Here is a 12,801-nt window from a genome sequence, read left to right as displayed (position 1 = left end):
GTTGGCTGCATTCACAGTCCAGAAGGTCACTAACTCTCATCCCAGGGTTTGCATTTGTACTGACAGTGCAGTAAGTGGCAGGGGACCTTCAGGTGAGCCATTAAACCAAGTCCCTTCTGCCAAGTCTTTGGGGGAAGTTAAAGATCCTGTGGCATTTCCACAGCCATTAATTGCACTGGAAAAAGCTCTGGGCTAGCAGTTTTGATGGGTCAGATGCTGCATAATCTCACTCAGCATGATCTCCATTGGCACCAACCTGCATTAGCAGCAATCCCACGATGAACGCGCTGCCCTGACAATATCCAACCTCTCGGTCCACTAGGGAATAAGCCTGAAAGAAGAGCACTTGAGTGTGATGCAGGCAGAGTTACGGTCTCTAGAGCCCTGCAGGGGAGCTACAGACACACAAATGATAATTAGTTAGAAGAGAGCAAAAAGGCGAGGAGTAAGGCAACAAAACCAATGGCCACGGGCGGGAGGCCAGAGGCAAGAACTCTTTTTAGGACCCAGAAATGTGTTAATATTCCTCTGTAGCCCACACACATGAAGAGAAAAGTATCCCAGATGAAATTATGCCTACAAGTGTTCTCTTGAGCTCAGAGCGTGCAGCCAGCAAACATCATGCTTTAAATACCCCAAAGCTGTATTAACTATCTATATCAAACAGGGTCCAATAAGAAACAGAATTTGCATCACAGATCACAACTGCCTTATTTCAAGCATTGCGTTTATTAACATTTCTGTAGCCACTGTATTATGCAACAAGAGATAAGAACTGACACCCAGCCTGAGACAAAGGCCCAAGACTGCAAGGAGAAACATATTAAAGGGAATTGCCTTTAATTGCCTGAGAAATGTTTCAGGTGCTTCCCTAGCCACCACTTTCTAGGTCTATTTTCCTTATCTGAATGTTTCTTTCATACAGAGTCTTTACCAGGCAAAACAGTCAATCCTAAGGGAAAAATATGCCACAGCGACTTGAGGTCGACAGGGTGTTTTCATTTAATATGCCTTCACAGCTAGAAGAACTGGATATACATGGTCTCTTCTTACACCATCTCCCTAAGTCAGATGAAACTGACAAGTTACAAAGTTACAGCAGAGCCAGCTGGACACTAGACTTCCTCACAGGGTCATACATCATCAGTAGGGAGGGTAGCGGGGTGGGAGGAAAAAACTTCCCTGGCTGAAGTCACCAGTTTCTCGCTGATGGGTGAGGATGCTGAAAGTGATGAGGAAGACAGATGGAGAATACTCTTTGGAAAACATTCTGTAGCCCAGTCCCCTTGAAGTATTGGCACCCCCAAATACCACAACATTATTGATACACAGTCAATACAGGCTTCGTCATGCAAGAGAACTTCTCCAAACCCTTGTTCTGTACATACCCACAGATTTAATCTTCCCACATCCTTCACACAGCATCCCCTGCCTGGTGCTATTTGTATACCATTGCCTTAGCAAGCAGCATTTTCTCTAGAGCTGACTCTCCCTCCAACTGACTAGGAAGTACCTGCAGTATTTAGTGCCCAGCTGCCTTTGACTCCCAGCGTGCTTTGCTAAAGATTATTAATAGCTCCCTCCTGTTCTAAGAATGAGTGAAATCAGATGGACCACGCCTTAACCTGAGGCAGGCACAAACTCTTCAGCCTACTTCCCACTAAGACTTGCTTCTTACAGGGTTTGTGGTTTCACTCTACTTCCCAGCTCAATGTCACAGCCCTGGCATTCAAGATACTGAAATGGAACTCGTGTAGCTTCCATCAAGTCACTTTTCTAACTGTAACCCCACTTTGAGAGTGCAGTGCTGCATCATGTGCTACAGCGGCTCTCTACACCATCTGCCCATATGCTAGATGCTGCCCTCCACTGTGACCATTACAGGTGGCTCCTTGTTACCTTCATGACATTGAAAAGGACCTCTTGGCCTAGGCTATCCTGGCCCTTGAAGAACTCATGCTCAGGGTATGTGCGGGCTATGTCCCTCCGGATCAGCTTCTCGCAGGGGGAAGACATCTTCAGCAGCTCTGAATACTGGTTCTTGACAGGCATGTCTGTGGCACTGCACAGAAGCTGCCATACTATGGCTCGGAAGTGGTGCGGGATTCCTTTCCGTATGAGCTCCTGGTGAGAAGCAATGCAAAGTGGTCATGAGTCAGCAGGGGAGAATGTTCCACAATCCTGGAGTTTTATACAGCCTCTCTGTGCCACAATGGGTGAGTGAGATTCAATACTCTGCGCGAGCTTATGCAGATGTGCTGGCGGGCAAGGGGTAGGGATGCTGCAAAGGGCCCTGAAGAGGGCCCATCCCCTCCCCCTTGTGGCCGAGATGGATAGATGTGGGAGTGAGTAGTGGAAGAATGTCTTTGGCAAGTCCTAGGACAGGGTTACAAATCAAACTGCCTTTGAGCCTGAAAAAGATCCCAGGTATTGCTGGGAATGAGGATGTGGGAGAGGAGGGAAGAGGTGGAATCTGTGCTAACCATGTCCCAATTTCTCACTAACCTGCCCCCCTTCCTCACCTTCAGCAGTTTCTCTTTCTTTTTCCGCCATTCGTCCCATTCATTGACGATCCTCCCCCACAGGATCCAGGTATCTTCCTCAAGGTGGCTCAAGTTGGAGGAGGCTGAGGAGCTGGAGACTAAGGAGGAGCCACTGTTCCTGCGGGAGCCATTCATGGAGCGCATGGACTTGGAATCTGCTTCCAGCAGCCTGAATGAGATGCCAGCAGCATTGTGAGACCAGAGCTACTGCCACCTCTTCCCAGATTCCACAAAGCAAAGCCACAAAGGCAACAACCAAGCAACCATCCAAGCCATATAGCAAGACCATCAGTGCAAGCCTGCACCCTCGGTTCTCTACATCACATGTGAGAGTCAACGCTCCTCATACAAAGAGAAAGCTCCTCTGCAGAAAGATGGGCTATTGAAGCTACCAACCTTTGCACTGAAGGCAGCAACAGAAGGGAGAGTTTAATGTGTTGCTACATTACTTTTAATAGCAAGAGTTCAAGTCTGTGTGTTTCAGGAAGTGATTCAGACTCAAAGATTCCATGATGGAACGTGGACATTCTTTGTCAGGGGCTCTCATAAGAACCAAGTTTAACTAGATTCGCCATATGGCTTTTTGAGAGGGAATTTATACCAGGACAAACCTTCTGTGCTCCTATGAAAGGATATTAGGATCTAGCCATTTCCAATGTAAGCTCTTTTCTAACCCTTGGCTTCTGTTTCAACGAAGATACAAGCCTTTAAACAGACTCAAAATTAAAAGGCAACCCGAACTCCATGTTTGGCAAATCACTTTCATAATCCGGTTTCACAGCGCTCCCCACTAGCCAAAGTAAGAGGAGTATTCAGAATAGACACGTTAAATGTAAATTGTAATACGTTAACATGTTTCTTGTTAGAACACAAACTAAAGAATAACTGAGAGCAGCCTATGTACAATACAGATACGTTCACTTATTCCTGGGTACTTGATCTCACTACCCTAATGCCAGGGGCCTTTGCATTTCATTGCCTAGGAAAACAAAAGCCTGGAGGTGATCAGTGCACATTCCAAGCTCTTCCGGGACTTTATTTCTCGTCCGTTTGTGGAACTCATGCCCCGGCCTGGAGGAATTCTGATAAAATTTAAAAAGGTAAAAAAACAATTGCCTTTAGGCAAGACCAAACTAGAAGGTATCAGGCTAAAAAGTGAATGATTCAGAAAGTGACAACCTGACTACAAGGTATTATGATAACTGAAGAAGTATCGAGACCTTGCATAGGAGGTATTAGCAAGAATCAAATTAGAACAAGATTCACAGTCCTTTTCACTCTGTCTGTGTCACTTAGCACAATTGGTAGAGCCCTGCATGGATTTAAAATTTGTATTCACATCTGTATCCACAGAAATGAGCCACGTCTATCACAATTATATCCACGGATGTGGATACTTGTGGATATCCGCAGATTTGCAGGGCTCTAACAATTGGACCACAGCCCTAGTTGGGGCTACTGCAGTACTAAATTACAATTCCCTCATGATGCCACCTAAATGTGACCATTAAAGTAATTGCAGGCTGTGTGTGTAAATCAGCATGGCTCTACTGAAGTAAACCAAAATAGGGCAATTTAAATCAGTTAAAATTCTAGCCATGTATTCACGATTCCAAAGTGCTTTATAAAGAAACTGTATGTAGTATCATTGCAGCGACATTGGTCTCAGGATTTCAGAGAGATACAGTGGGTGAGATGTCTTTTATTGGAATACCTGTATTGGCGAGAGACAAAAGCTTTTAAGCTTACACAGAGCTCTTCTTCAGGTCTGGGAAATTTAAACAAAATCATAACTTTCCTAGACACTAAAGATCACAGATTGAAAGGACACTGAATTATGATTTATTACAACCATTTATAACCCACCAACCCCTCCTACCCTCCAGAGATGTTTACAGGCCACTTCACTTTGAATGGTCTCTTGAAATGTGCTAACTGCTTATGCTAGACAATCTGTTCCACCTTGCATTTAGCTGTGAGTACATTTCTCAGACCTTGAGAAGAGCTCCGTGTAAGCTGGAAAGCATGTCTCTCTCACCAACAGAAGTTGGTTTTCTAACCTCATCCACCCTTCTGAAATTAAAAGGCAAAGCAACAAGAAAGCTGTACATCTTTCAGTGAATGCTACCACCTCTGGAATGGGACACAGCACACAATACCACTGTGCCACAGTTTAGGACAGGAAACAGGTTTTGTCCGCACTAACAAAATGTAAAGTGCGGGCCACTGCAGTGTGATCATGGCAAGAACACTGGGAGACAGCTCTCCCAGCATTCTTGGTAAGCCATCCCCACAAGAGTAGCAGCTAACTGTGCAGGGTGTGGCTCTCAGCACTGTAGCATCACCTACATTGGTACTTTACAGCTCTGTAACTTGCTGTATTTGGGAGTGTGCGTTTGTGTTTTTCACACCCCTGAGTGAGAAAGTTACAGCACAGTAACCTGCCTGTTTAGACAAGCCCAAAGAGGAGCTACAAATTAAACTGCACAGGAAGTTTTAGACACACAAGATGCAGTAACTCAATTTGTAACATGACCAGAACAGAGGTATCACCCCCGCTCTTGCTAGGAGTACCACTGATTTTCAGCCACCACAAGCTTTAGGACCTCTGCTTTCTATTTTATCTAAATATATCTTGGTTCAAAGCTGCCGGACCCTTAACAGAATTCTACATTTTGCTCTTCTCAGACAAGAGAGCTTCCAGCTGCACTTGTTTCCTCTTAAACATTCAGCAACTTAGAAATCGGATGTGCCCAGGGAGACCCAGGTGCACCCCTTCAGAGCGGGAAGGAAATCTACAACTGAATTATACAGTTAGATGCCTATTGGGGCGGAAATGGGCAATGAAAGTGGCTTTTGTTATCAGGAGAACAGCTAGCTAGAGCCCTGCAGAGTGACTTCCTGATCTGAGACTAATAGTTACTTTTAACAGAGTATTAAACTCAGCAATGAACTGAAAAGGAGTCTCCCCTTTCCAGAAATTCTCAACATCACTTTAAGAAAAGTCATCTTCCTGATGAAAAGAAGGTGATACAATATGGGGCTGAGTGGGCTGAGTGGGACACAGAGATAAGCAGAGCAGAGGCAGTTTCAGTGCTGTTTCAGGGGCCATCCTAAAACATGGGAAATGGTATTGAATCTAGTGCCTTTCTGAATATCAATTTACCCTACCAACAGCTGCACTTTTCTGCTTTCAAGTTCAGCTGGCAAAATTTGGCCCTTTCTTGATTCAATGTAATCAAATTCTGGACTGACTGACTGCCAAGGAACAGGAAAAGGAAAGTCTGAGGAAACAGGATAATTGGCATGGGGGGGTCAGTAATGTAGGCAAGGGAAAGCAGAGCCTTCCCAAAATTGCCTACATGACCAACCACCTAAGGCTGGGGCCATCAGCGGGGAAGGCTAGGGCTTTGACACAGCAGCCTGGCTCTGTCTGGCCACCTGTTGGGGAAGGCAGCCCAGCTCAGCAGCACAGTTGCCTGGGAACAATGAGACGCAGCTGCCAGGGAGGGACAGAGCTGGCTTCCCCTGGCCGCCACGGAGAGCCGGGCCGGGCCCGCAGTATGGCAGCCGTGGCTCTCCACGTGGCCCAGAAGCCTCGGGCGGAAGGGGCGGGGATTGCCTTCCTCCGCTGGCCTTTCACCGGATGCTTACGATAATCGGTACCTAACAAGGTCAGTACCTTCCATCCTCTTCCTCACACTGTGTAATTGCTCCCCCACCTTACTACAAACTGCATCCCGCAGACATCACCCTGCTACTAGAAATCAATTCCAGCAGCATCCTTCCACAGGAAAGAGAGCTATGAGAAGCTTCTGTTTAGGGAGCTTGGATTCTTTAGAGATGGAGAATCAGAAATAGAATTGTTTGACAGAGTCCCTCCCCTCCCATAGGGAGGTGATTAGCATCCACTCCCATTCATTGTAAAAGGATGGAAAATGGCATTTATATGGTCAAAACTATGCAAAGTCAGACAAATTTCCAAAGCCAAAAGGGACCATTATGATCATCTCCAACTTCCTGTAAAACTCAGGCCATAGAATTTCCTCAAAGCAATTCTGGTGCCCTCAGAATGGGTTTACCTGTCCAGAAGAGACCTCGCTAGAGGAATCATCTCACCTGGAGAATGAGAAGAAGCGTGAGAATGGAACTCAGGCTGGCCATGTGGCCAATGAGCCAATGTACTGTGTCCATACTGAGTGCACATACTGGGATTCACATTTGCTGGGCACCTGGTCAGACTCTCCTGTTGCAGAAAATTCTTTTTGCCAAGTCAGAGCAGAGGATAACAAACTACTTGGCAAGTTTATCTGTGGCAATAAAAGGTTTTAAAATTTGGAAACTGCACTTAAGCTCACAATGAGGGTTTTTTTTTTTTTAAGCAAGAATTATTTGGACCATCTTTTCACAGGATAAGACGCAGCACATGATGCTATTGCAAATGATCCTCTGCAGACACTTTAAGGAAATAAGTCCTCTTCAATGGATCCTCAAACTCCGTTTCTTGTATGGTGGGTCACAACCCACCAATGGATCATGGTAAGACAGCATTCAGTTCAGAAACGAGGCCCCAGGATGTTTGGGAGTAGTTGACAAAAGAATTTCCAGCCTTCCATGAGCTAAATTGTCAGGAGGGTAAACACCAGAATCTCCACTCTAAAAACAGAACAAGCTGTGGAAACACCCATGTCTTGTAGGGAAACTGGTGCCTTCCTTTATCCATGTGTTTTGCAAACTTTAGCTGTGCAAGGCTCTTTACACTCCCAGCCTCCAGGCTTCATGTGTTTGGGTCAGATGTTAAAGACAACATGTTCACTTGTACTCTAAAAATAACAAAAAGCCAACGGGGAATCATTCCTACAAAAGCTGCAGATGAAGAAGATATTAATTTAATCAAGAAATAGATTGTCATTGCCTTTATCTTTTCAGATGACCAAGGCCCAGTCTTGTAGACCAGACAATTGGTATGTTACTGTGGACTCTACACACTGTGTTAGGTAGAAGTTTTCTGTAAACAGCTACCCAACAGGAACTATACCTACTATAGAGCAAGTGGTAGTCATCTCAAAATAGATGAAACATCAGACAGAACAAGATCAGCTGGACAGAGTAACTCAAGTGACTGGCCAAGACATATGGTGCCTTTCAAGCTCCAGATCACTGAAGCAGAAGTGACCCAGTTTAGTAAAAACTCTTGGTTACTACCATTTATATTCTGGCTGCAGGGGGATTTCGGAAGTGAAAAGTGATCTGTTGGTGGGTGGAAGGGAATCTTGCATATACTTGACAATAGCACAAGACTGTGTCCATTACAACTGATGTCTTGCTGATAGTCAGGAGTGAGATTAAGGTTTATATGGGTCTTACAGGTCAAGCTCTCTTCACCTGAAAAGGCAATCCCTCCAGGTCGGGGCTGACACACATTGCTGGAGCACTTCAGCAGTACTTTTCTTTGGTGGTTTCACACTACCGTTGAGATACAGGGGATGACACATTGTACACTATGGCACACACAGACTCCTTGGATTGTAAGTTAGCTCCCATTGGCCTTAGCCTCCTCAGCAACAAGAACACACTAGAGTGTTAAGCTTTCCTCACCTGTTCTGCTCCTCCAGCTTTGCCAACAGTTCCAGCTCATCTGGGCTTAGGTTCTCTGAATCGGAGTTGGGGGAGCAGGCTGGTGCAGAGTTGACAGAAGAAAGAGCCTCGTGGGAAGAAGAGTCTGGGCTGACTGCCGGACTTGCCATCTCAGGAAGGCTGAGGGTAACAGGGATGTTCATTCGCAAAATACACAGGAACACCCTTCAGGAAAGTCCAAGTTTCATCTGGAAGTGAACAAGCAGCATTAATATGCATGCACAGCACAAACATATATAGCTCCTTTGTTTCAGACCTTTTCTTACCCAGACTGTGTCAGCGTCAGTATCATGTAGGGGAGCCAGTGGCTGCTGAAGACTTATTCTAAACCAATATTCTATTGACTGGAAAGTACATTACCTTTACCTCAGAACTCCAGGTCTATCCTCATGTCCCTTTATTTCCATCAGGAACTGCTCAACTATCCTTTGTGTTGATTCATATTAAGGATGTTAAATTGCAGTTATCTGGCTAGTCGATTATTCGCTAACATCCCTAATTCATATCCACGCCGGCCTCATCCAGTGCCTTTTGTCATGGTGTCTCCCAGGCCCAAGGCTCCAGACTTTGCACCCACTGCTGAAGTCTTTCACCATAAGGGAGCTTTTTGGGTAAGCTGAAAGGACAACATCTCCAGCAACAAACTTCCTCTTTGTACAGGTTTAATTTTTAAAAACAAACAAACCAATTTAACAAAACTGATACAAAAAACAATTTTGGCACAATTCAAGACAATTTAAAGTTTATTAATCTTACTTGGACAATTAATTAAATTAAAACAAGTCAATAAACCAGATTTAGATTTTGTCCACACAAGATGTTATTCCTGAAATCTCTATTACTGATTAATTCCACATGTGGGCATTCTTATTCTGGAATAGGAATTCCTGATTACAAATTTGTTTATCTGAATTGGATTAAGCTAATTTGGAATCAGGTAGTCTTACTCCAGAATAAGAGTAGTCACACATGCAAGTTAGCTATTCCTGATTAACTTCTTTACATTCACACCTTATTTTATTCTAGATTATCCCTCTCATAAATCCTGAAAAAAAAATCTGTTCTTGATGGAACTAATTTAACTAAATCTATTTTAAAATTATATCTATAGTTAAACTGGTGCAACTTTGTCCATATTCAATGTCTTAGCAACATGGTAAAGATGTGGTAGGACATGGCTTAAGAGGGAACAGCACCTTTACTGGTGGACCTAAAGCAACCTGGGTTTTCCCACAAATGGCTTACACTCACACACTAACCAGGCCTGACTCTTGCTACTTGCGAGATCTGATAGGATTGCAGCCCAAATTCATGTATAGCTGCAGACCATAATGTTTATTTTAGGTACTTGAATAGCTTCCATTACTACAAAATGTCCCTCAGTAGTTAGCATATTTATCCTGTGAAGTAGGACAGTGTTTGCAGAGGGAAGTCCCATGGAGCTAGTTTTTATCCACTGAATTTTTTCCATCTATGGATTGTGTAAATGCATAATTTAAAAAACCCCGGTCAAGTTTCTCAGAGATGCTGTGTTGGATGATGACAGACATAACAGCAGCTTTAGCTATCAATTATTTTTATTGGTTGGTGTCAGCCTTCGGGTTACTAAAATGTGGTTTAGTTTATGTATTAATACAATATTTTAACAGAGGAATTCCTCCCAGGGGAGGGCAAGACACAGTGATTGAGACAGAGCAGTCCACAGAGTCTACTTTGTGCGTCACAAGCATTCGTAGCATGCAGATGGATATTTCTTTATGCACACATGCTTTCTTAAATTTGATTTTCCTTCCTTAAATGTGATCTTCTGCACTTGCCAGGGTTAGAAATAAAGGTCACAACTATCCCATCAACCTGGATCCATTGCTGAGATATATTTTCTAAACCCTTTGAGCTCCTGCTTTTATTCTAACAAGTTTGCACTTATATCTTGTGAGTTAACCATTAAGAGCATATCACACGGGAACAAATGAAGTGACAGTGATGGAAAGAGGTCTCCCTCACATGAAATCTGAGAGTACACTCCACACGTATTCAACTAAGTTGTCTTTGAGCCTTTCTTCATGGCAAACAAATATAGTGATATTTTTAAAGCCAGCTGCCAAAGTGTGGGGTTGGGATGTCTGGAAGGCAGGCGTGTCCATGAGTGAATCTCTCTTTCAAAGTGGTCTGCAGAGAGAATGAGAACAAGTATACTAACCACCACTGGGCTGGCTCTCTGGGGGTAAGGGGATCGGAGAACAAGGCTTTGATTGGCAAATGCTCTTAGGGTGCTGCACCTCTCTGGCCACTTTAACAGTCAAGTCTTTGGTAGCTTTGACATTACCATTCCTTGCCACTTGCTACACCTTTTTAGAAACAGAATACGCCTGTGTCTAAACTTTGAGCAGCCTGCAGCTGTATTCGCTTTATGGCAAGAGGTGCATGCTGAAACAAGCACTGAAAGCCACACATGAAGATCTGACAGAACTGCATACGACATGCTGAAGGATCTCATTCTGCCCTGTACTAACATACAAGTTGGTTACCTCCTGTGCAGGTAGAATGCAGAGTTTGGCATACTGAGCCCAACAGAGTATACTGATACCACAGGAAAGAAAGACATCACAATACGGAGAAGTTTTGGTAAGTACAGTGGGTTCGTAATAAAGCTTATAGAAGGCAACAAAGTACTCAGCACATTTTCAGCATATTGAGGATAAAGCATGGAAGTAAGACCAAGAAGGCTGGTATATTGAAGCATCAAGTCGGTAGCACTGAACTATATCTAAATCTGTGGCAGACCTTGTTGGGCAGATGAGACATAAGCATCAATTTCTGATTATCACAAATACTCATTAAAAAAACAAGCACACACACTCTAGTATGATTTGTAGAGGTGCTGTGAAGGATAGACTAGCAGCCCCTCCCCACACACACTCAATATTTAGGAGGCTTTGGAGTGTGGGTGGAAGGGGAAAGAATTCATCTATTCATCTTCCTATAGCTTTGTATCTGCAGAGAGAGGAGAAAGCAAGGGAATCCAAAACGTGGTCTTATATATCAGCCAAGGACTATGAAAAATAAAGCAGAACAAAAAAAACCAAACAAAAAGCATCTGGGGGGAGGGGAGGAATCACCTTAGAGTAGTGTTTCTCAATTTTTTTTTTTACGAAGCACCCCTTTTTCAAAAAAATGATTAAGTAACCCCAGAGCCAGGCACCCCCAGCCCCCCTGCTCTAACCCAATGCCCTTCCCCTTCTCCAGAGTCAGGCACTGGATGTATGGTAACCCTATCTTTGAAGTGCCCACTCTCACCACCCGGACATTTTTTGCCAAATTTCACTTGTATTGAAATTCTCTTGTGGACCTCTAAGGTTACACGTGCCACTGGTTGAGAAACACTGCCTTAGAAGGAAATCTCCCACACCACCTGCAGTAGCTGGAAGTGGTGGAACAGTTTCTCTCAGTGAGGCACTGATTCTGAATCTAACTGGTGCCTCCATTGTTTGTATCAACCTCTGTCCAGCAAGGTGTATCCCTCTAGAAATGCATCATGCCTTGTCCTAGTTATGATAATAGAGCTTATTAATCAGTGTGATATATGATTGTTTTCTCCTACTAATTTTACAGTGATTTGTCAGCCACAAACATACAACATGTGCTTCAATTTCTAACCCCCTCTCCCCCCCCCATTTCCCTCAATATAGGAAGAGTTGACATGGTCTTATAAATCTCAGCCTCATTTATTTGCTGACACCAGCATGTCATTACTGTAAAATTACAATTATTATCCAGAGACTGGAAGCACTATGTCTGAAAAATGCAGCAAAGCTAATCCTACCACAGCGAACAATGCAGCAGCTCTGCCCATTTAAATAGACCCAGGCGCTTTTAAAGGGGAACATTTTCTAGTGCCTATTAATAAATGATCCCTTTTGCTTCTTGGATTAATTTAGCCTTGTTTTACTCCCAGCTCTTCTGAGCATCTCTGCTAGCTGCCAGTTGCCTGTTGTGTCTACAGGTTTGGATCCTAGGAAGAGGCACTGACAAGTTGCACTGGAGCAATCAGTGCCACAATCCTGTTTCTCATTCATTCTTATATCTACAAAGGTTTCACTGAAAACATGCTAGCTGAGTGTGACGTGTTTCATCATCTCTTCCCTATCACTATGCGAAAATGCCTGGGCCATTGTACATTTCTTAGTCTTCTTCCGGGGAGGAGCTTAAGAAGCAAATCTAGTTTAACAGCTCCTAATAATAATAGAAATTATACATGACACCAAAAACCTCTTCATAATTGTACCCACTCATATTTGTAATCAACTGAATACAAGCACCTCATGTTTCCATATGAACTCTGAATAATCACAATCGCCACATAATTCACTGCTACAAAAATGGGCATTACACAAGGCGTATGATTAGTTGACAGCTTCTAGCATAGCATGTAACTGGTTATAAATCAGTCAGAACTCATTAGCTAATTGTTTATAACATTAATAAAGCATGTTTTGTTGCCAGGGATGTTGATGTGTAGTTGACTGTATGATTAACCGATAAGCTTAGGCTTATCAATTAATCTTCTCGACTACACACATTTCTGCCCCACACTTTGCTGCCTCTGTACCAGCCAGTTCCT

General features: G+C 43.7%; 1 protein-coding gene across 5 annotated transcripts in view; it reads right to left on the bottom strand.

Moving 5' to 3' along the window:
• EVI5L (ecotropic viral integration site 5 like) overlaps positions 1-12,801 on the bottom strand; it is a 61,021-nt gene that overhangs the window by 38,314 nt on the left and 9,906 nt on the right. For all 5 annotated transcript variants that reach the window (XR_012896643.1, XM_025189155.2, XM_025189156.2 and 2 more), the window contains 4 exons: positions 8,142-8,368; positions 2,523-2,712; positions 1,900-2,124; positions 257-331 (listed from right to left, as the gene is read on the bottom strand). Coding sequence is in view for 4 of the 5 variants with exons in the window: in XM_025189155.2 (XP_025044940.1) it covers positions 257-331; positions 1,900-2,124; positions 2,523-2,712; positions 8,142-8,323 (672 nt within the window). In the remaining variant the exon portion in view is untranslated. The remainder of the gene's footprint in view (positions 1-256; positions 332-1,899; positions 2,125-2,522; positions 2,713-8,141; positions 8,369-12,801) is intronic.

This window comes from Pelodiscus sinensis, chromosome 19 (assembly GCF_049634645.1).
Source record: "Pelodiscus sinensis isolate JC-2024 chromosome 19, ASM4963464v1, whole genome shotgun sequence".
NCBI classification, from domain to species: domain Eukaryota; kingdom Metazoa; phylum Chordata; order Testudines; family Trionychidae; genus Pelodiscus; species Pelodiscus sinensis.
Note: the sequence above shows the minus strand (reverse complement) of the source record. Positions and strands in the feature narration are given on the sequence as shown.